Source organism: Epinephelus lanceolatus, chromosome 23, assembly GCF_041903045.1.
Source record: "Epinephelus lanceolatus isolate andai-2023 chromosome 23, ASM4190304v1, whole genome shotgun sequence".
Taxonomy (NCBI): Eukaryota; Metazoa; Chordata; class Actinopteri; order Perciformes; family Serranidae; genus Epinephelus; species Epinephelus lanceolatus.
Genome location: NC_135756.1, coordinates 27,199,796 through 27,225,251, shown reverse-complemented (window position 1 = coordinate 27,225,251; position 25,456 = coordinate 27,199,796). Strand labels below are relative to the sequence as shown.

Genomic DNA, 25,456 nt, shown 5'->3' with positions numbered 1-25,456 from the left:
GGGAAAATAAACCTAGTTGCTCCAAATGGCAACAATTTGTAACTGAGAGATTTGAACTTACACACTTGAACTTTAGCACCAGTAAACTGAGCACAAAACCTGCTGGTCCGTGAGGGGAGAAACATCTGAAGTCCACCACAGAGGTAACTTAAAGGCACCCTGGAGAGTTTTTTACCTCTAGTAGCGCCATGGAGCAATGTTTTTACCTGTTTGATCTTGTGCATGGGGGCCCACATGCACACCGATGCATTAACATTACTTAACTGATCTACAACATGCCAAGAGATGCAATGACAGGAAGGACAGGCAGGAAAGAAGAAGACTGCAGGCAAATAAACATTGACACAGGTTTCAAAATTCAGATGAAATTTGGGAGCGCCACTGAGACATCGCCTGCAAACCGCAGTCTCCAGTCTGAGTCAAGTCATTCCCTCTCTCCCTCTCATTTGTCGTCAGCTCAGATAAAGCTATAAAAATGAAGGCCAAAAAAATTTTAAAATGCCTTTGCAAATGTTTAATGAGGAAGGAAATTAATTCAACACGTGTCAGGCCTGAGGATGCACACAGTGTGTTTTCGTGAGTAATACTGAATGTGATTGAGAAACTCCACGAGGCATCTTCAATTCTGTTTGAAAGAATTGAATTTCCTCTTAGCTATGGTTTATTTAGCTTTTTCTGTGGAAAGAAAAGTGACACAACACAGACTGAAAATGAGTGCAAAGTAGGGATGTTGTGATCCACTCTATTGCAATCCTAATTTATGTTTTAGGTCAGAGGTCCAATGTGTAGGATTTAGGAGCTTCTATTGGCAGAATAGAATACAATATTCTTAACTGTGTTTTCATTAGTGTAAATTACCTGAAAATAAGAATTGTGCTTTCATTACCTTAGAATGAGCCGTTTATATCTACATACACAGTGGGTTCTCTCACACAGAGTCCAACATGTTGCCTCTACAGTAGCCCAGAACAGACAGTTCAAACACTGGCTCTGGATAGGGCCATCCACATTTTGGCATTTTCGTGTCACCCACCATAGTTGGTGGCACACGTTAGAAGTTTCAGGTCTGCAACCTCACCACTAGATGCCACTAAATCCTACACACTGGACCTGGACCAGCAGGGGCCAAGATATCCTGACCTTTAGTCCCAGTCTTAAACCTACATTTCCCATAATGCAACTAAATACTGGGCAGCAGTAGCTCAATCTGTATGGACTTGGCTTGGGAACCAGAGGGTTACTGGTTCAAGTCCCCAAATGGACCAAGTAGCTGGAGACATGCCAGTTTACTCTCATGGGCACTACCGCGGTGCCCTTGAGCAGTGACCAGTGGAGTCATACTATGGCCAACCCTGGGCTACCCCCCTTAATTGCATGTGTGTGGCGTGGAAAAAAAGAGGCTGCATTTCAACTGCCAGTCTGAGAATTGTTGGGCTTTACAAATAAAGAATCAGGTTAAAAAATAAATGAACAAAATTATAATTCTGTGAGACTATGTTTGACAGGTGAACACAAACTCTAGTCTTTCGTCACTTGACAAATCCATTCATAGTCTGAATAGTGTAGTGTTTGTGAGCTGTACATTGACTTTAACATGTAAACTTAGTGGAGTATCCCTTTAAGGTTTTGCCAAGTGTAGCTTTAAGTCTGGATTAAATGTACAGATAAAGTGCAATGCTGATCCATGGCTGGGTTGCCATGTCCCACTGAGAGGCAACAGTATGCAGGTAACATCATACCGAGCACCATGTCACTGAAACACACCTTTGTTTATTCTAGCCTTTCACGCTTCAAACACAGCAGATGAGTTAAACCAGCTGCTGAAGTGTTTGGGTGGTAAGGCAAACCTGCAGACTCCTCACTCTCGGTGGCACATGTTTGTCCCTGCCCGGTCTATTGGATAAATGAGTGCGGCAGTGCTGACACGCTTGTTTAGCCCTCATGTGAAAGAGAGAGGAAGAAATAGAGCAAAGAAGCCTCTATCAATGTCCTTCTTAAAAACAGGTCAGACAGACACAGCAGGACTGACCGCAGTGATAGATTTCAGCGATTTGCTCAGAGGGTGAAGGAAAAAAAATGCTTTATTTCTTAGATGTGGTTTTCATTATGCCCTACATCTGAAAAGGTCCACTCTGGCAAACACAAACACACACTCACATGGAGCAGAGTGTTTGTGCTCTTTCATCCAATTCCTGCATCTTTTGTTGCACTTTTGTTTCAACATTTGTGTGTTGAAATCACTTTGAAGTTACACACAAATATAGCATCATATCACACCAACACTGAAATCCACAACTTCTCCACAGAGCGCGAACAAAGGCGGGACACAGCAGCAGGTTGACAAATGAGAAGTGTGTGATCCGAACACTGTGTGAGAGATGTGCTAGATGTGTGTAAGAGTAAGAGAGACAGAGCAGTAATGGGTCATAATAACCAACCCAAATGAGCCGCAGAGATCAGGGAAGCTAATCCGGTGCCTAGCCTAATAGAATCACAGACACAGGAATAGACTGTAGGGCTCAACAGTGGCTTTGACCTTGCTTCAGTGTGTGTGTGTAAGCGTGTGTATGTGTGTGTGTATGATGGTAGTACTTCCTGGATTAATGATCCAAGGGTCTGGGCTGGATTACCAGACGGGCAAAGTGGGCAATTGCCGCTGAGCTCCAGAGCTTCAAAGACCCCCAAAAAGCTCCTGGCTGAATGTATTTTAGCATATTGCAGAGAACAGTATGGTACATAAACTCAGAGACACTTTAACTATGAAGAAGGTGCAAAATAATTTATCAGGGAAGGTTCTGACAGACTCTGTGGACCCTTGTGGGCTAAGACTGGAGCAGATCTTGATAGTTTGCATGATAGGTCTTCATGGGTACAAAATGACGGACCTGAACCCTAATGGACACGGGAAGTTTGATTTGAGATCCAATTGATGACTAATAATTGATAGAAAATATATATACCCAACCTGTTTTTGCCAGATAGACCCAACCCTGTGCATGTTTGAGAGGAGAGATTTCCGAGTCTCGGGTCTATAAAATAGACCGGACAAACCTCTGAATTTAAACTGCTGCTAAAAATGCTGTTCAACTGATCAACACATTTATCATGTTGGATGTAACATACTGTTACTACCAATTTTGCTATATATAATTATTACTAAAATTTAATAATTTTTCAAATGTCTATTTTTATTTTATTCTGTTGTCATTTATTTGTTTTTGTTTTGCTGTGAGCCGCTGTAACGTCTTATTTGCCAAGGAAACTATCCATCTTTTCTCCGTTCTGCCTCCTACTTGCTGGCGCTGCTGCTCAACGTTTTTGTATTTTTCCACTTCTCTTTTGCCCTTGAAATGTACTCCTAAATTAGCCTAATCATCACACAAATTACACGCACTGCACTTAAGCGTTTTCTCGTGATCATCACGAGTCGTCACAGATCCACTCGGGTATTACACATAATGACAAACAGACCCAGAAACCAAGCTAATGGAATGGGACCCGACCTGGACCTGACCGAACATAAAAAAAAACGTGGACCTAGGGTCTGGGTAGACTTGTGAAGATCTCTAATGTGCATTGCCAGAGGCTATCTCAGCCCGACAAAGCTTCCGGACTTAACCATTGTAAGCCCTGCATTTAGCTGGGTTGTACTGCCATTTGTTCAGATGCACATGTCTGTAGGTCTAGTTTAGGTGCAAATTTCAAGTTGCATTCTGCTTTATTGCCGGATCTTGCAGAATGTCCCTATGCCAGAAATAATGTTTTTAACTATATTAACACTGTAATGCAATTCTAGTGAAACAGTCTATTTTTGCATTTTTTTCGGTGTGGTGTCAGTCATTTTTGTAGTTTCACCTCAGATGCGTTCTGCTTGTAGTCTGGCACCTGGTCACTACCTTTTTATAAAGTCTTGACCTCACTTGCATGTTTTGCCCAGGAATGTCCCAAAAATACGTAGAAAATAAGAAAAAACAGGCAGAGGGCAAGGTCTCTGCAGATTAATATACCGCCACACAATTTTAGCGGTTCATAAATGACGAGGCGCATTTCCTTTGTACGAGTCTATACATTGTTTTTCAGGGAAACAGCACACTTTTAAACTCTTGACATCAGTGTTTGCGTTAGCACAGAGCATGATGTTCTTGATAACGAGGGAGAAAGCCAAATTAAATCTGCATATCTCCATCTTGTTATTACCATTAATTAGCTCTCAAAGCATGGTAGATTAGATGCGGATCACGAGTCATTAACACATTGTGTCACATGCAGCGCTCATGACCAAAAATCGCCTGAGTAAGTTCCTACGAGGGTGTAAACAACAACAACAGCAGACAATTACTGAGCTTCCGGAGCAAATGTCATGATGAATTTCTTTACGATAGGATCTGTTCAGCTGTTTTGTTCTCCCAGGCACAATTTGTCATCTGACAAAAGTCCTAAAAGGTTTTATCGCCCGAGTTTCTCATGGTTAGCAAAGTTGGTCAGATGGCAGAAATTAAGTGATTACCATGTTTCACACTTTGTGTTCTGTTTGTTTGAGAGAATGTAAAGGTTTGGGTGAAGATGCTGCTACTGTAGGTCGTCATAAGTCGCTCAAACATATGTACATGTGTTCCATCGGGGCTGCTAGTTCTAAAAACACCTGCACTAACTGTGCTGTCGGGCACTTTGGATAAAAGCGTTCCTGAGTTAATATGTTATATGTCCCCATACATGTATGTGTTTACAGTGTAAAACATTTACTGCCTGAAATTCATCAATATTTCAAGATGTTTCAGGTTCCCAAAACGGCTATTTCAGAGTCAAAGGTCTTCCAATGAATCATAACTTTAATGGTAGCATCTACTTTGTTTTACCTTCTTGCCAGTATAGAAAGCAGTATGAGCTCACATGTTGGGCCTTCTGTCCCACTCCATGTGTCATTCCTGATTGCTCAAGTAAGATTTCAGCATTTTGGCTCCTGTTTAAAAAAAAAAACTTTTTCACACAATGAGATGCAGAGTGTTCATTCAGCAGGGACCGCCCATTGTTCCGACAGTCCACAAGTCCAAAATCTCATTAGTCCCATCTTGAGCCTCCTACAGACTGTGAGATTTTAGCAATCTTATGTTTAGTGCAGCTGCAATATGCCTAAACTTTGGTACAGCATCAAATTTGATGTATGCAGACTGCACAATGACAGCACCTACTGTAGGCTATCATTTACATCCATCATCATCAAAATGCAAGAACAAAAGGTCATCAGTATGCATCATGCATCTACACCACTGTAGTGGTAAGAGAAAAATTTAAACAAACCTGAATGGAGCCCTTGATATAGTGGCATTTATGGGTGTCGTAAAAGTGAGAAGGAGAATGTGGAGGTGGTCATGGCATAGGAAAAGAGGCCAACTTGGCATGCCAATTTTTCACCAAGAGCTCTAAGTGTATAAATTAGCATCTACTAGCATTTAGCAATATGGCGCTGATCAGTTCGTCATTTCATGCTGCATTTCTATTGGTTTTTTTGTAGATGTAGATCCATACAACTGTCACACAGTGAGATGGCCATCCCAAATTTCTGACACTGTCAGAATTTTATCCCAGGCTGTCTTTAATCGCAAGACCACAACAACGGCCATCCTTGAACCTCTTTCACTGTGTAATAGAGGACCCCCGTTTTAGTGCCACGACCACAGATGTCGCAACTTTTCTTTCACGTTGGTCAACTTTTGTCTGGGACAGCCCAAAATCACAGTGTATACCAGGTTTTAGTTAGTCCTGTTAGTCCTAAAAATGTCCCATTGGACTGGAAGCCAATTTCTCCAACAGTTTGTTATCCCAAAAACAACAACCATTGCTCTGAGGTCCCATTTCTTTGAGAACACACTCCCTGTGGTTAGATTACCTAGTCACCAGAAAAACTACTTGCATTTACCGTTCCTATAAATCACGGATACGTTACATTTGACAACAGTGTTATAGTGAATGCGTGGTTAGGTTTAGGCACAAAAACCACTTGGCTATGGTTAGGAAAAGATCGTGTTTTTGGATTAAAACACCCACGTTTGGTGGCACAAAATTTGCTGGAAAAGCAGGGACAGGGTGGTGAAACATACCTGGGATCAGTGTGTCAAACGTCACTGACAAACACCACAGAGTATCTGTAAAAACAGCAGGGATGGGTGGCTTTAACGCCACTGGAAAACTCAAACTAATGGGAGGGACTGTGCATTTTTGGAGAAATGAGATTTCAGAGTAATGTACATTTGTATTTCAGATAACAGGCTGTTGGAGAAAAATGGGCTTTGGCTCCAGTGGAACATATTTTGGAATTTTGGGCTGTCGGAACAATGGCATGGCACCCAAACAGAACCAGGTGAAAACTTAGTGTATGATGAAAGGCTATAAAACCTTTGATCTCTTATTAATCCAGGAGACAAATCCTGATCTAAATCTCATCATACAATGAGTCAGTGCCTGAGAATACCCATTACCCTTTCAAGACAATATGTTTCAGCCTTGTTTATTCCATCACTGTCAGAGTAAACTTTTGCTAAACAACAGGCACTTTCAGCTTTTTGATCTCTGAGGGCAGAGAGCATCACAAGCTCGATGACTGATGGCCTATCAATGTTTTGGCTGTAGATTATATTGGTTTGGCAAATGGAAGGTTTTCTAAAGTTTTTCTTTGTACCACAAATTGCTGTGTGCTGGCAAGGTGTTTAAAGACATGAAGGGTTGCCTGTATGACTTTAAATAACACTACCTGACACTGTTTTCAGTATGTCAGATCAGATGTTTTACTATTCAAAAATAAAACTATGAAAAGGTGTTTAAAATAAACCTGTCTTCACTTACAAGATACCTAAGATGCAGGATTTATGAATGTTTTGGCAGCAAGACGACTGCCCACAGCGGAAAATGATGTCTTCTTCAACTCCGATCTTCTAGCACCTATTTTCCCTGATGTTAAAGTGAATTATCGCTTCACAAGAGCTGATATCTGTTTTCAGATGGATCCAAACTGTCTTGGAATGTTTTTTTTTTCCATACATACATACATACATAATACATAACATACATAAAATACTGCAAACGTTCTTAGTCCAAACCAGCACTTCGGCACTTTCAAAATAAAACTATCACACGGACTGGCTTTTATCATCTGTCCACCTCCCGTCAAAGCAGTTTGAATAATGGCAAGATTAAGTTCAGAGAAATTTGAGAACCCACATCCATTTCTGTTTAGAACCACTGTGTTTACAATACACCCATTCAGACTGAAGTGAGGAGTCTGTCCAAAAACAAGCTGTTATTTGACTTTTTATTACTCTGTCCTCTCCTCTGTGCTAACACTGGCCATTCAAGCTGCTAAAACTATGACACATCTGCTCAGTTGAATTGAAGTTCACTTAGTTCAGGTTTCACTTTATCCGACTAGCATTTTGCTTTGTCACGCAGTCACATACAGCCACGATGTCCTAAGTGAAATACAAAGTACAGTTTCATTTCTGTTCACACCAAGCTCTGAGTCACATGCAGGGCAGAGTGAACATGGACCAAAGTGAACTGTCTGCATGTGCAAACTTTTTTTTGAAGCCATGCTAGTGGCATATCTAGAGGGATGGAAATGTCTGTTTGTTAGTCCACCACTACGGTCCAAACTTAAATACCTCAACAATTATTGGATGCATTGCCATGAACATTTGTACAGACTTGCATGGTACCCATTGGAGGAATCCTACTTGGATGATCCTCTGACTTGTGTCTAGTGCCACCATGAGGTTGACATTTGTGGTTTACTGTGAAATACTTAACAACCGTTGGATGGACTGCCATGGATTTTTTACAAACATTCATGCCTCCCTCGTAGTGAATCTTTTGACCTTGGTGATCCCTAGACTCTTACTGTAGTTGCACCATAACATATTTTCTGATTAAAATATCTTGAGATCTATGAGACGGATTGTTAGAAACTTTACTCCCCTGACCTTTCGTGGAGCGCCATCAGGTCAAACTTTAAATTTATCTTACTATTTTACAATGGTGTAGTGGTTAGCAATGTCACCTCACAGCTTGAGGGTACCTGGTTCAGACCCAGGGTTGGGGGTTCGAACCAAGGGTGGGGGAGCCCTTCTGTGCGGAGTTTGCATGTTCTCCCCTTGTCAGCGTGGATTTTCTGCGGGTACTCCGGCTTCCTCCCACAACCCAAAGACAAGCAAGTTAGGTTTATTGGTAACTCTAAATTGGCCATACGTGTGAATGTGAGCGTGAATGGTCATCTGCCTCTATGTGTCAGCCCTGCGATAGTCTGGCGACCTGTCCAGGGTGTACCCCGACTCTTGCCCAATGTCAGCTGGGATAGGCTCCAGCACACCTGCAAGCCTCAACAGAATAAGCGGTTATGGAAAATGAAAGAATGAATGAGTGTTTTACGACTAAATTTTGCAAAACTAACAACATTTCCATCAGCTTCTGCTGTGCATTGTATTTAGTGCCAATTAGCACATGATAGCATGCTAACAGGCTAAACTAAGATGGTAAACATTATACCTGCTAAGCAGTGTTTAGCATGTTGGTTTTCAAGAAACATCAACATGCTAGCATTATCATTGTGAGTGGCTTCCATGACTGGAGACTCTGATGTCCACCATTTACTAAAAGATTTTGTAAAGAGTTTTAAAAGACTAAAGTCTGACACTTTCTCACATCTAAAGAACATGTGAGTTTGTAGTCACACTCTGTAAGATTATGCAAAGACTGGGGATCTTGAAGGGTCACTGCAAAAATGTTTGCAAGACTACAACTAGATTCCTTTAGAATTTTTTTTCCGCCTTCTGCTCCTGGTGGAAAATATTACACCACACTCCATTTAAGAAATTTTACATATTAACAATTCCATACATGTTTGCAAAAACACATAACTCTAGAAACACAAGATAAAATTGGTAATATGTCAACAGTCAATTCAGCTTTAATATCATCCATAGATAAACTGTATTTGTGTACGAACTTTACATTTTGAATTTTGTCGCCTAGACTTGCTACCAGCCTCTTTACTGTCTACCCAGTTTGCTGCCATCTGTTTGGTGCTGGAAAGAGCACAGCTATTGGTTGTTGACTATGTTCACATCATTAAACCTCAGTATTTGCATGAGCCAAGATTAAAAACTTATGATAATATTAAGTATCATTATAATATTAAACATGTTTGATCTTGTTGAGATGTCAAGATGAGAAGTAGGCTGACTTAAGACAGCTCAGACTGAGTCTGATGACGACGTTACACCAAATAAGCAAGATCATGAGAGCCTAGACCAACTAAGGGTAAATCTCTCACGGTTTTATCCCAACATTAGAAATTTTTCTGCAACAGCGAAATCACTTGAAATATTGTTCGGTGTAAGGCCGCCATCACTGTGCTTTAATTCTCCAGTTTGAACATGTGTTCGGAAATTATTGGGAAACACAAAGGCAGATGACAAAAGAGGACAAAAGCTGACACCTAACAGCCAAACATAAATGAATGCCGTAGACTGAGTGTGTAAGTGTACACATACAAAAAAATATTGTCATTGTTTATCAGATACTGTCTCCACCATCAGAAATACATTTTTGCATCCTACCAAGTTAGACATGTTCTATCACAGAAGTTATCACATTTCATGCAAATAACAGAAACCAGTAGGTGCGCCCGTAGGCCGAGGGACTGAAATGTGCTCCACGTCAGCACAAATACATTAGTAATAATATTAGAGTATCATCAGGGAATGTTTGATGCCAAGTAGCACTCATTTACCCCAATCATTTTCCTGCTGAAAAAACTCTTTCCAAAATAAAAGCTATCTCTTTAATCATTTGACTGCTATAAATCTGTATCTTAAGGATCATAAATAGAAAAGTGCATATTTTTAAGAATCATTCAAGTGTAACACTCAGATGTTTTAAAATCCAGTGGTTATTAGCTACACTACTCATGAGTTCTTTTATCGTGGAGGCAATAAAAAGAGCTCATAAGCTTATCTTTTTTTTTTACATTGACCTACTGTGAGTTTTAATTATTTTTACTTGTACATATTATCTTAAGAGCATGACAGAATTTGAAAAATGTAGTATGGTTTCTTTCAATATAAAAATATACCTGACAAAAACATTATTCTAATACTGTCATGTTGTAATTTTAACAGTATTGTTTTTATTTTTTTATTTGTATTACAGTTTTCCCTTGTTTAAACCACAGTAATCCAATAAATTCTACCAACAAATATTTTTTATGTCATGATATTACAGCTTATCACTGACAATTTTACGGATATTTTTCATGGGAAAGCACCGACACGCACCGGAAGGAGCTAACTAATCAGGCTGTTTCATTGGACACCTACCGTCCATGACACTGTTTACCGTACATTACCTACATACCCTACATTTGAATAAATGCTGCTATTTGAATTTACAGTGAAGGCTTCATTTGCATCCACATAATGTTACAGTAACAGCTCTGTTAAGCTCTATGTGCCGCATGCAATGAACTTTTAGTACAAAGGAAGTCGTGCTTTTCCCACATCTAATCCCTTTTTTTCCCTTTGTGTTTTGCAATGCTTATTAGATGTAAACCAGCTAACCAATTTGTCCTGCCACATGCACTGTGGTCAAGAGTCGTGCCATTCAATATCACGGCGATATTATGCGGTTTTCTTTCCCTCTGGTTTCACTAATTGTTTTAACATAAGGTTCTTGTCAGTTTAGCGCCACGTTGCGACAGTAAAGTCCAACTAGTTCTAAAATTAGTCTCCATTTCGGCATTTATTGCTCATTGTTTGAGTTAACAAGAAACAAAATAATACTTGAAAATCTGGTTTATATTGTGGTTCCGAATAAAATGATCTGTACTTAAGTAGAGGAGCTTGTAAAACCACAAATGGCCATATTAAGATGAAAGGAAGATTGCTGAAACAGACACGTCAAACACAGTGAAAGAAGTAAAAATGCACAAAAATAGCTCTCGAGTCAAGCCCCATTAGCACTTCTGTGGTAAGGAGTTGCACCATACTTACAATGGCTACATGCATAGGCTCTGAATACACCTTAAACTACCTATCAAGGTTATGGCAGCGACTGAGATACCTCAAGATGGACTACTTGTGTTTCTTCTGATGCCAGTGGAGCGTGTTGAGAGTACAGATAATGTTAAGGAAATATATATACTCAGTAGGAACATCATGCAGGCACAGCATTGCAGCATTTCAACTTTTGACTTGATGAAGATCCATGAAAGATCGAAACATCTCCATAAAACTTGTGGCATGGAGTACATGTGCAGCCGTTGCTGTTCCTTCATGTATGCTGGATTTTGAAAGCTTTGCACCTACATGATGTGTGTATAATTTTTCTCCCTCAACCTGTGTTGCCTTAACAATAAAGAGAGATAAGATTTGTTTTTTTGGAAATCAACTTACATACCTCTGTGGCCCATCCACCGCCCCACAAACTCTCACAACTTGTAGTCTCAGATTTCACAGCCTCCAGCCAGCACATGAACGCACTGCACAGCACACTTTGCTTTCAAGTGCATCATTAACAAGCATTTTTTCCAGTTACATAAAGGTCTGAAGGCAACACGATGTGATACTGTGACACATTAATAATGTAATTATGTATACACTGCCTGTCAGGACTGTATCTGATGGTTAAGCAATTTGCAAGCTCAACAATGTGACTTATCACACCAGAGTTCCCTGCACATTCATTTATTTGTGGCGGCCCACTACGATTAAAACACCTGCCGCCACGTTTTGATTTTCTAGTTTTGGAACTGGACCGTTAATTAGTTATGCTATTTCATATTTGGTTATTAATTCCCCCACACTCTTGGAGCTCAGAGTGTGTGGGCACAGATGGATCAGCAGAGTGTAAGTGAAAGTGAAACTTAACGTTTTGTGGCGCGGGGTTTAAAAGTTTGCTTTCTTTCACAAACAGCTGCCTCTCTTATCCATCAATCTGATCTGATCAGCTCTGATCGGATTGACTGAATGTTTATCCACCTGTTGCATTCACGGACCCACAAAAACCCTGTGCATGTAGAGAGGGGACACAGACTGAAACACAAGGACATAGGGGCAAGAAAATAACAAAACAAAGCAATTGAAAACTAAGCAAGCAAACTAAAGGATTAAGTGTCCCTTTATGTTTTAGAAAATACTCATACTCGAGCAAAAGACCCCATTTAAAACCGATACATGTTTTTTATAGGTATATGTGTTTTGGGATGCCTGAGGATATCTTTCAACTGCAATCCTCATTTCCTCAAGGGCCACGTTTAGGGTTAGAATTTTGGTTTAAGGGTAGAGATTAAAGTTAGGATTAGTCTCATGTTAGGGTTAAAGTTTAACCAAATGATGGGACAAGTTGAGATTGGGTTTGTGTGTGTTGTTTAAACTCTAAGGAGCAAGTTTCACCCTCAGGCAGTCTGAACATCTGTCAGCTCAAATATCAAAGGTGGCCACTAGCCTGACACATCAGTCCACACAGGTGTCACCTATAGGCATCTTTTTCTATAAGGGGAACATGAAGATGGCCGCTCTTGAATATTCGAGCTGTGATTATACAACAGGTGGTTGCAGATGAGCCATGTGGGACACAGTAAGTCATTACAGACTGTTATCAAAGAGGGGATCCACGCTCTCTGCCTCTGTGGTATTACAACTGTGAAGGAATCATCAGTGTGAGATAAGAAGGAAACAAGAGTCATTTAAGAACAAGCTGGGTTTCCCCTCTTTTTCATGGAAGTGATGTAAGAGAAGTGGAAGACAGTAAAAATAGTTGGTCAAAACAGAATAAATCCACGTCTCAGCCAATTATGCAATGGTCTTTTATTTTGCAGATTTGGAAAGCATTGCAGATTAACAGGACATCAATCAGATTTAGTAAATCTCGGCTGAAACTGACAAATCTTAAATAAATCTGACTTGACTTTTGTCATAGTTTCATAGTTATAAGTACAAAATGGTAATCGCCTTACTGGCATAAAGGCCCAGATCTAAATCTGATATAATCCAGTAGCACTTTGGATAGACTGACTCAGCTAACTTGTTTAGACATCCATCTGACAGACAGACTTATCAACAGGAGCACAAGTAGCCAAAGCACATTTACTAAAGTACTGTATTACAGTTAAATTTTACTTCACTTTATTAGTTTTCCTGTTTTATGTTGATTTACACTTCTATATACCTCCACTTCATTTCAATGGAAAAAAAACACTTTTTATTGCATTGCATTTATCTGACATCTGTAGTCATAAGTTACTTTTCAGATTAAGAATGTATAACAGTGTATTTGCAACTTTTACACTGCCTGCTCAAGACAGGAATATCGCACCGTTATACTGCCTCACTATTCTGTCTACAAGGTATGATCGCGGAGAGGGGGAAAGACTTGTCTCGCCTCTGAGCCAGGAATGGAGGTAGTAAAAGCCCCGAAACAAGGTGTGTGTAAAACGTAATGCTGCAAAGATGTGACCATAGATGGAACAGGTTCGTTTGATTACGAATTATGTTGGCGACCCACTGTGAGAGATTTAAGAAGCAGCTGCTAGCAGTTAGAAGCTAACTCAAAGAAGAAGTATGCCGGCCGTAAATGTCCACAAATCAGGAAAACTGTGAAATTCAGGAGCTCCTTGCCCTTCCGAGCAGGGGATGAGATCAGCCGCCATATAACAGAAGGTAAATGACTGTAATCGACATGTTATGCCCTTGTTGTTGTCTCGAAAGTGCTCCCAACGCATATGTCACACGAGAGGCCCATGCTCTTGTATTACAAGTCATGCCCATCACGCCTTTTTTGACTGGGGGATGCTGGGATGTAGTAAATTACAACACACTGGAGTGGAATGATGGCACTGTTGTGTGGCTCTGTGTAAAAATGCAAAGGAGGCATAATGAAGGGACTCTGTAGCTCCCATATAGCATGATCTCTGTGTAAAAGGGCCATTGTAAACATTTGGGGCTCAGCCCACATCTAGGGGGGGGTCCAGGGTTATGCTCCCCTAGGGAGATTTTTTCCTGTTAACTGCAGATACAGTATGTTCTATTTCACAATAACAGACTTACTTTAAATCTATACCACATTTGAGAAAAACACGATACTTGCCAAGAAAAAACCTCATCTTGTAGAGTCTGTATTTTGTATCTGTTCTCCAGCTGTTCATCATTCTGAAACCATGACACAACAAATATTTAGGATGACTAATTTTCACTCCTGCCACCTACAGAAGCAAAACGTGTACATTTGCCGTCATATAACATATACCCTCAACAAATTTAAGGAAGGTATGAAATAATAGATACTGCTCAATCAATCTTTCTATCACTAAATTGTAAACTACATAAATATATGTAAATATATGAAGATTTAGATGATAGATACCAAATCTATAGAGGCATATACGTAAACGACTGACAGGCTGGTACGGTAATTAATCCCAGTTGTCACTATCAGTCATCAGCTGTATCAGAAGGTCACTGAGTCTACCTCTTAGAAGAAGACCACACTGGGAGGGGGGGTCAGGGATACGATGTAAAGACAGAGGAGAAAACTGAGGGACATAAAGATCCAGACAGTGAATGTGAGGGAGATAAAGAAAATCGTTGAGACAGAGAGGCAGATTACCGTGTCAGATCGGAGAGAAAGAGGAGGGCTGAACTGTCATATGACTGAACTGCTGGGAAGGCCCAGCCTCACCTTGAAAGCCACATGATCTCTTATCTGCTGTGTCTCAGGGAATTGTGGGAAAGACAACATGGGACATGTTTGTTTCTGTGCTAGATTTTCAGTTAAGATTTAAACTTGTTTACATCACGGTTAAGTGTTTAGGTTACAGGTTAAAGGAATGAATTCCCTTAATTAATGCCCTGTCATGTGTAAGTGTGTTTCTGCACAGAGCTGCTCTGCACTGTGCTGTTTCTGTTTCCACAGAGCACTGAGTGCCGTCTAATCCAAATCCTTACGGTGTGTTTTGCTCTAACTAGCCATAAGAATGTGCAGTGTATAAACACTCAGCTAAATGTGTAAACCATCCCGGAGCAGGCAGGCCTGTGAAAGTGCGACCATATAGAATGGAGGGAACAGCTTGACCCGCACAGAAGAGTGAAAGAAGTACAAAAAGAAATCCAAACTTTCTTCCTAAACACAAGCTGAATATCTTTAGCCTCTCTCATCCTTTTGGAATGAAGCCTCACAGACGTGCAGTTTACTCACAGAACATCTTCATGTTTAGCTTTTAAATTCACATTTAAAGGCCTTCAGTGCCCAGAATTTTTGTAAATGTTACTTATGTTCACTATCCTGCTGGAAGAAAGGCCATACGATACAAACCCTTAAGGTGCTTGACCCCAGTAGTCTTGCAAACACCACATTTGACACAAATCTATTCGAAAAGTACTTGAGCTCCACTTGACTTTAATTACAAAACCCTTCAGTGTCTTGAAAGGCAGAAACAACCTGCAATAAATGTTTGGAGTTGCGGAGTGATGGGCGGAAATGGGTGGACCGCAGGGATGTAAAAAAGTTACTGTCAAGGTGTCATAGGTTTAACTGTACAAAACATCTGTGGCAGTTTGAGGTAATTTCATAATCCCAGTGTTTTATTCACTCTCAACCACCAAGGTTTTCCCCTGCCAGTGTTTCTATTTAAAATGCTTTGTAGAAACATCTGATCCAGAGCTCATGACCAGATGATTTGGGCTTGTCAGATTTTCTCAACCCAGCACGGCTGTTACATGGCTAGAAGATAAAATTGCCTAATAATCAATGTGGATCTGGATCAATCCATCAGATGAACCTAGGGTCACGGGAGTGTGGTTATAGAATTCTGCTAAATGTTCACAATTTCCTTCATTTTCTGTCTTAGTCAAGTGCAGTTTTGCTTGCTGTAATTATTCATGTTCATAATGTACTGGCCATTAAGATATCTTTTTCCAGTGTGCTTCTAAAGTAAGTGGTGCGGGACAAAAATCACAGCTCTCTTTGAGTGCATTGTAAAGTTTATCTGAAGTTAATGTGAGGTTTCAGAAGCCTAAGTTATACAAACCAGGTAATTATCTTCCAAAGTTACTGTCATGTCAGAACTCCCTCGCTCTGTTGCCATCCCTTGCACTAAAACACTATCTAGTGTAAAATAGGGAGAAAATTCTGTACCAAAGAGACTATTTTTGTGAGATATCCACTTCATTTGATTCTCTCAGACTGCTAAAACATTAGCCTGGTAAAACCATCCTGATCTCGCGAGCTCATTCTATTCCGCTCCGCAGATCAGTCTGGCCATGGAATCATAAACGCACATTCTGGCATCAGTTTTGGCTTACCGGGCCAATCACAACCATTTATTACTTTGGGGCAGGTTATTTGAAATCACGTCATCAGAATAGGAGGGACAAGGAGCAAAGTGAGTTTGTACACCTTTTACTAACATATTTTTTTTGGCAAAGACAGCAACACTCTTTCGCAGACATCATCACGGCTCATCTCCACTGCACTTGCTTGCTGGTCCGTTTAAAGTGGCATTGTGCTAGCCTACGTCACACGTTTCGTTTACTCTGATTGGTTTTCCGTCTTTCTAATTGCATGAAGGGGCACTTTGAGTGACAGCCATTGATACCGCCCCTCTGGAATAGAGGAAATGTACATGATGTACAATGTAGATTGTACATCATGTACAGACATAAAGACAAACAGATAGGCAGACAGGCAGACAAACTGATGGATAAACAGAGAAACAAAATTCATTGATGTATTATTAAATTAGACAGGGATAGAATGGTGCATGGATGATGTTTTTTTGTGGGCCAACATTGAAGTAAGCATCACACTGGTTCCCTCGTCAAAAAGCCTACGGGATTTTTCCATTGGATTTTGGATTAGTGCAAAAAATAAGCTCAAACGTTTATGATACTTTCATGTTTTGTTCAGCAAGGTAATCTTAAAAAAACTTTTAAGATTTTTTTTTTTTAGGTGTAAATGCAATCACTAGAAGTAACATGACAACATTAACCTATAAATAAACTAGACTATGGTCACATGACTTCAACATCACCACCATAACAACGTAGCCATAAAGCCACGTTCAGCGTGATGACATTCTGTAGTCTCATTTAGTAACTTGTAAGCAACGGGCTTTTGAAAGACACATAAGAGCTTTAAAATTTACGCGTAGGATATTTAAACACATATTTTATGTTGTAAAACAAAACGTTGAAGTCTCTTCAGCTTGTGTGAACCACAGACCTTATTTCAGGCATCTCACCAAAAGACCATTCAAAAAAAAAAAAAAACACTGACTTTAAGACGGGGGGAACAGTGAGTGCTAAAATGCTAACTCAGCTCCGGGTTTTAGGACTTCTTTCTGCACCACTCTATTGATATACTATATATATGGAGAAAAGTAAAGAAAGAAAAATAAAGGGAGTTGAGGTTGTAGTTCACTGGCCAATTGAGAGCTTTGAGAATGTGGGCTCAATGTCATAAAAATTAGCTGTTTGGTTTTTGTTGAATGCTGTGATTTGTTCCGTTGACGGGTCCATGTCATTGGTCCGACATCCCATTGGTCCGACGGTCTGCAGTGCTGAACGGCTCCCGGCGGGCATATTTCTACTTTGATGGTGCGCCGCGACCGGCTCTGGGTCAGCTAGGAAAGGCTTGAGGCGGAGCAGGCTCACAGCTTATGTGTTTGTCACTTTCTTTTTCATTTTAACCCACACCATGATCTTTTCCTGACCCTAACCAAGTGGTTTTTGTGCCTAAACCTAACCAGACCTTAACCACAGGGCATCATGATGATTTCAGAACAACGGGACTTCGGAACAATGGGTTTAATGTGGTCGGAACAATGGGCTGTCGGACCAATGGGCAGTTCCCCCGTTGCACTGAACAGCACCTGACTCAGAATGATGTCAGCCGAATCAGATTTGGCTGTTCAGTATGAATATGTAATGTTTAATTTTTTACCATATACATTTTTTTAACGTGCTTAGCGGGATGTTTAATGTGATGGAGGCATTTGCGTGATATAGTCAACTAGCTAACTGTGCTAACAATGGATCAGAAATGTGTAACATTTTTTGCCGACACTAGATGTCAAACAAAAGCCAGAGAAGGTGTCGTATTTAGTCACTGTGAGCTGTAAATTCACAACTTCTAAGCAGAAGAGCGAAGAGCACTCACTCTGCAGCAAAATCTGGGGATCAAAATGCCCCCTGGGGAAAAAAAACAAAAAACAAAAAAAAACATGTGTTGCTTCTTCATCGCTTAACATTAGGGTTCTGTGGGAAAGTACAAAAACAAGAGTCAAAAAAAAAAAAAGGGTTAACATGCGAATTAATTGCTTGAGAAAAAGATAAATAAAAACACCTTCAATAAGTAAAGGTCTTTAGTTTGTGGTCATCTGATTAAACGCAACTTTATTTAGTAATATGCACCATGTTAGCACAATATAAACAAAAGTAATGCATGTATTGTCATAAATAAAAAAAAAATACTCAGCCACTCAAATGCTTTTGTTATGTTGACATGGTTTTTTGTTGTTGTTTTTTTGTTAATTGGTCCAGCCGGTTCAGATTCCAACTCATTCTGCAGCACACTTTTCAAATATTAACCGTCTTCTCCTGGCCAAACTGTCGCATTGTGTTTTCAGTGACATTATCAAACTGGATTTACTGTTTTAGGGAAGATTTAATTGTAAAAAAAATAATTACTCAGAATGAGCAAATGTCAAGTGTAAATTGAATTACACGTAATGATACAGCATGAGGAGAGGTGAGGAGATGTAAAACATCACATGTTGAGTGAACAGATTTCTGAAACAGGGAGGTTCAAAGACACTACAAGTTCCAGTCAGCACCTCTGAAGGTGTCATGAACCCAAATTAATGAAAGACCACAGTTTCCTCAGAAAGTGTTCTTCATACGCGCCACGATTGTAATTTTAGGTGCAAGGACACTTGGCCTGTGTGTGTAGCAATTTTTTGGGGAATCAAGGCCATAAGTTAAAAAAAAACCCAAAAAAAAACATGATTTTGATTTCACCTAAACAGACCAACTAAATAGACCATTTCTAAACGCATCAATGTCTTTTTAATAAACTCTAACACTTCTAGAGAAAGAAGTTTTAACATCTTCTGGACGCCGTCTGATGAGTTATATAAGTATATATGGTGACTTCTATTTACAAAACATCTATAAGCATGTATGTGTGACAAAGACATATGGTTTCTACCTTTTTTTTTCCTGTTCGAGTTTTTCCTTATCCACTGTGAGGGTCCAAGGATAGAGGGATGTCGTTTGCTGTATTGTGATTTGTGATATTGGGCTTTTTAACTAAAATTGAATTGAATAAACACTGTATGTAGTTTACATATTTTGTCATATACAGTACAGGCCAAAAGTTTGGACACACCTTCTCATTCAATGCGTTTTCTTTATTTTCATGACTATTTACATTGTAGATTCTCACTGAAGGCATCAAAACTATGAATGAACACATGTGGAGTTATGTACTTAACAAAAAAAGGTGAAATAACTGAAAACATGTTTTATATTCTAGTTTCTTCAAAATAGCCACCCTTTGCTCTGATTACTGCTTTGCACACTCTTGGCATTCTCTCCATGAGCTTCAAGAGGTAGTCACCTGAAATGGTTTCCACTTCACAGGTGTGCCTTATCAGGGTTAATTAGTGGAATTTCTTGCTTTATCAATGGGGTTGGGACCATCAGTTGTGTTGTGCAGAAGTCAGGTTAATACACAGCCGACAGCCCTATTGGACAACTGTTAAAATTCATATTATGGCAAGAACCAATCAGCTAACTAAAGAAAAACGAGTGGCCATCATTACTTTAAGAAATGAAGGTCAGTCAGTCCGGAAAATTGCAAAAACTTTAAATGTGTCCCCAAGTGGAGTCGCAAAAACCATCAAGCGCTACAACGAAACTGGCACACATGAGGACCGACCCAGGAAAGGAAGACCAAGAGTCACCTCTGCTTCTGAGGATAAGTTCATCCGAGTCACCAGCCTCAGAAATCGCAAGTTAACAGCAGCTCAGATCAGAGACCAGATGAATGCCACACAGAGTTCTAGCAGCAGACCCATCTCTAGAACAACTGTTAAGAGGAGACTGCGCCAATCAGGCCTTCATGGTCAAATAGCTTCTAGGAAACCACTGCTAGGGAGAGGCAACAAGCAGAAGAGATTTGTTTGGGCCAAGAAACACAAGGAATGGACATTAGACCAGTGGAAATCTGTGCTTTGGTCTGATGAGTCCAAATTTGAGATCTTTGGTTCCAACCGCCATGTCTTTGTGAGACGCAGAAAAGGTGAACGGATGGATTCCACATGCCTGGTTCCCACTGTGAAGCATGGAGGAGGAGGTGTGATGGTGTGGGGGTGTTTTGCTGGTGACACTGTTGGGGATTTATTCAAAATTGAAGGCACACTGAACCAGCATGGCTACCACAGCATCCTGCAGCGACATGCCATCCCATCCGGTTTGCGTTTAGTTGGACCATCATTTATTTTTCAACAGGACAATGACCCCAAACACACCTCCAGGCTGTGTAAGAGCTATTTGACCAAGAAGGAGAGTGATGGAGTGCTGCGGCAGATGACCTGGCCTCCACAGTCACCGGACCTGAACCCAATCGAGATGGTTTGGGGTGAGCTGGACCGCAGAGTGAAGGCAAAGGGGCCAACAAGTGCTAAACACCTCTGGGAACTCCTTCAAGACTGTTGGAAAACCATTTCAGGTGACTACCTCTTGAAGCTCATGGAGAGAATGCCAAGAGTGTGCAAAGCAGTAATCAGAGCAAAGGGTGGCTATTTTGAAGAAACTAGAATATAAAACATGTTTTCAGTTATTTCACCTTTTTTTGTTAAGTACATAACTCCACATGTGTTCATTCATAGTTTTGATGCCTTCAGTGAGAATCTACAATGTAAATAGTCATGAAAATAAAGAAAACGCATTGAATGAGAAGGTGTGTCCAAACTTTTGGCCTGTACTGTGTATATATATATATATATATATATATATATAGATGATAGATGATAGATGTATATGTATATATAGATATATATATATATATGTATGTATATGTATGTGTATATATATATATATATATATATACTTTCTGAGCAGCAGTGCTCACTCTGTTCACGCTGTCTCAGGAGACGCAACGTTTGGTGCTCTGCTGCTCTGTCTCCTGAGACAGCGTGAACAGAGTGAGCACTGCTGCTCAGAAAGTACGGTGCTCTGAATAACGGGGTGGCTGTAGATCAGAGGTAGAGCGGGACAACCCGGCTCCTCCTGTCCGCATGTTGTATCCTTGGGCAAGATATTGAACCCCAAATTGCTCCTGATGGCTGTACCATTGGTGTGTGAGTGTATGTGAATGCTTACTGAGTAGCACGTGGCACCATGTATGGTAGCCTTGGTCACCAGTGTGTGAATGTGTATTGGAATGGGTGAATGTGACATAGCGTGAAAGCGCTTTGACTGGTCGAAAGACCAGAAACGGAAACTAGTACCATCCATTTACCATAACCATTGGTATATTCCAGGCATGTCCAAAGTTTGGCCCGGGGGCCAATTGTGGCCAGCAGGCCAGCAATTTTAATCGGCTCTCAGCTTGACTTTCAGAATATACCATATGTGGCCCTTTACACAATAATGGTTAATCGAGCAAGATCACTTCACATTTTTACCCTTCACCTCACAATAATAGGATTATCATACAATTTGTAGACAGGCATCAAGTAGCATTTGTCTCACTTTTTTTTTTTTAATCCCACTTGATGCGAGAATCAGTTGGCCCCCAGGTATTTTCATGATGTTTTATATGGCCCCCGTTCAAAAAAGTTTGGACACCCCTGGTATATTCCAACAGCACTCTGGATTTACAAACGGTCCAGTTTGTGTCAGAGTGTGTTCTGGTGCGTGGAGTGACTGAACATTACCCTACTGTTGATTAATTGAGTACACATTTGGCCGATTTGAGAGGAAGGGCTGGGGGGGACAGGCAGAGAGCATGGCACCAAGGTCACAGTGGCTGATAGCATTCGTCTTTCAGAAGGGCATCGAGGCCAGATCGAGGGGCAACAACAGCCGGTGAAGTTCCTTTCGTGGCCTGGTTGATGCTCTAACCAGTGACCAACATTACAAGTTAAACAGGACAAAGAAAAAGGAAACATAACCTCACACACTGTAAGAAGAAACAATTTGTTTTAATTTAAAAAAGTTAGTGTCCGGGCTGCCTTAAAGTTTTAAGTTGACTGGATTTGAGAAGACAAGTTGAGGTAATTTTGCAATGATTCAACATGTCTTTTTAAATTCATTCAACTCAAAGATTTAAGGCAGCCCATGCACTTTTTTTTTTTTTTTACGTTAAAACAAGTTGTTTCTTTTTACAATGCATCATTCTATCTGTTTGTTTCTTTAAACCTCTGGGAAAGTGTATTTTCCCACAATCCCCTCATGACAGGTCCACATTTTTACACCACCAGGCTTCCACACAATCACAGTCAGTTTTAACACCAAAAACCGTAGCGTTCAATCGCCAGACAGAGTGAACATTAACCAGATTCCTTATTTGTTTCCCAAGATACAGGGTGTATCATTTAATACATATTTTAGTCTCTGACTTGTCTCTGACTTTTGGCAATTCTCACAACTTCAATAGTTACTTGTTTGTCTTTTCCGCACACATTTCCCCTTTTTGTCTGGGAATTTAAACCAGCAACCATAGTTCTAAACTGCTTTGTAAACCTTGAGGCTAAGATTGATGTTGTTTATTTCTGTAATCTGGTGTTGCCAGACAAGTCCAGCAATATGAGTAAAATAAATTTGAGCAACAAATGAAACAGGTATGAAACAGGTATACAGAGAAAGTGCAAAGCAGATAGAGGTGGGGAGAGTTGGATGCACACAAAGGCACGAAAAAGGTTGGAATGCCGGGCCGAAAGGGACTACAGGAACTCTCCATAGTAACATTATCAGTTTATTGAACCACCTGGGAGCTGTTTTGGCCCCTTTTGACGCTTATCTGCTTTATGTTCTTCCCACGAGCTCGGCCCCTAATCTGTTCACACCCCTCGCTCCTAATTTTCCTCTTCTCTCCTGCAGTAAAACACAAAATGAACTCTAACAAACCGAGTCCTTGCAGCTGCACTGCACTGAGAGCACTAACATGCACGCAACAGCCCACAGCTGTAGAAGAAAGCTTTTCTCAGGGTGCCTGGGAGGCCATTTTTGACTCAAGTGCCCATAAAGGGAGTTGCAGAATGGAACTCTCCTCTCTCGTCTCCTTCCTTGCGTCCTAATTTCCTTGTGCTGCATGTCAGGAGGGGCTCTGCGTCAAATCCACCGCTGCAACAGCTGCTCCAGCGGCTTCTGCGCGCATGCACATGCTCCAACTCACGCACACGCACACACATAAGCGGACTCCCACAGCAGCAGGAAAGCATCCACCAAAGGCTCAAGACGCCCACTGATGCGCGCCATTACGCAAAGCTGCAAAGACCACATGTCATGTCAGACAGCCAACTGCACCGCAGCACTTTTAAGGCCATTACGCAGAATTGACTAAGTGTTATGTTATCAGACTGAACACACACGGGCGGGCACGCACGCACGCACGCACGCACGCAGCATGAGTATTTTGGGTTACTGGGCTATTTGGCTCTAATCCCATTACCAGCTCCAAACATTCAAATTCTGGTGTCTGGCGTGGAGACTTAACCCTGCGCGTTTTGGGGTTTCCACACATGCACTCAGCTTAATGCAAAACACACTTTAACCCAAAGTCCCCACAGAAAATTTCAGCCCCATAAAGTGAAGATTCTTCACATCTTATTTGGCATAACCTTAAAAGTTTGCCCAAGCGGATAAGTATTTAACTTGAGCCTACATTCCCGTGACACTCACTTATCCCAAACCATGATAATGTACTTAATTACATTTGTCCAAAAAGACAGCATAGGACTGCAAGAGAGGTTGAATAGGACCACTGCGCGCACAGGGGCCGTTCACTCTCTCCACCTCATGCGCATGCAGGCTATAGCTTACATGCATACACAAACAAATGTGCACGCATGCACACGGGGCAAGGAGAAGGGGGGGGGAAGAAGGCCGATTTAATGCATAGTCCGCCTTTGTGTTCGGAGTCAACTGTGACATATCAGCTTTCACTCCCACTAACAGCGAGCCGAGGCTCAATTAGCGCATCGGTAATCCAAAGATACAAGCTGAACCACATCTGAACCGTTCCCGTGCGCATTGAGCCAGTTCCGCTCCCTCCAACGCGCCGCACACGCCTTTGAAAAGCGCAAGGCTCCCGGGTGCATGTGAAAACAGCAGGAGTCTTTAATGTTTGTGTGCGTAAACGAGCTTGGGAGAGACCCAACCCTTTTGTCTACCTGTGCACAGAGGGAGAGAGACGGGTAGGAGAAGTGAGTTTGTCCGCGCTGGTTTGCCTTGAGACAGCGCACGGCGCGTTGCGTCTCACATTCTACTTATGTTTTACCTGACAAAGCTCAAGCTTAGAGGAAGAAATAAGTCCCTGAACACGTCATGCAACTCCTCGGTTGTACGAAAAGTGTACATTTAATTTGGATCACTTAATTCAGACGCGTCTGTGGTGCCAAATTTAGTTATTTCCAAAACTTCTGAAAGCGGTTTATGCAAGTTGTAACTCCAGCAGCTCCTGTTCATCGCACAGTTCGATGCATTTAAAGTACAACTTTGTGAGTCCCTGTCATCTTTTAAAGTCAATTGAACATACTGAACACTTTGGGTCAGTCATTGTCACTCCACTTGTGTCAGATTCGTCAAGAACCACAGAGTTCTTAAGCGACAAAAATGCTTCACGAAGTACCAAATAAAAATGAATAGAACAGTTCCTACCGTAATAAAGGTAACCATAGCATCGGCGGGTTAGTATCCAACAGAGTCGACATGAAGGTGATTAATTTTTTGACAGAATCCTTTGGCGAAAACTTCTCACTTTGTGAGGGCTGCCGCCTGTCTGTGCGCCACACTGGTTCTGTGTGGAGAGGATCGGGGTGTGCGTAATGCGCTATCCCTCTCTCTCTCTCTCGCTCTCTCTCTAACACACACACACGTAGACACACACACACAGACACACACACACACACACACACAGACACACACACACACACACACCCTCTCTCACACTCTGTCTCCCTCTCTCTCTCTCTCTCTCTCTCTCTCTCTGGACAACATAATCTACGCCGCTCTTTCTGTAACAGGACAGATGGCTCTTGGCGCATGTTGCTGCAGACCTGCATGCATGCTGCCACTGTCTGTCAGCGGAGCGAGCCTGCTGACATGAATTAGGACACCGAATTAGAAGCGTGTGCGTGTGTGTGCGTGACCAAAGCAACCTTTATATCTTTATGTAGTGCTGGCTG

At 41.1% G+C, this 25,456-nt stretch overlaps 1 protein-coding gene across 1 annotated transcript in view; it reads right to left on the bottom strand.

Moving 5' to 3' along the window:
* Nucleotides 1-25,087, bottom strand: part of ntf3 (neurotrophin 3) — a 50,582-nt gene extending 25,495 nt beyond the window's left edge. Inside the window, exon 1 of the mRNA XM_033615064.2 lies at nt 24,930-25,087. Coding sequence (XP_033470955.2) covers nt 24,930-24,947 — 18 coding nt within the window. The 5' untranslated portion in view covers nt 24,948-25,087. The remainder of the gene's footprint in view (nt 1-24,929) is intronic.
* Between the last annotated feature and the right edge of the window lie 369 nt (nt 25,088-25,456).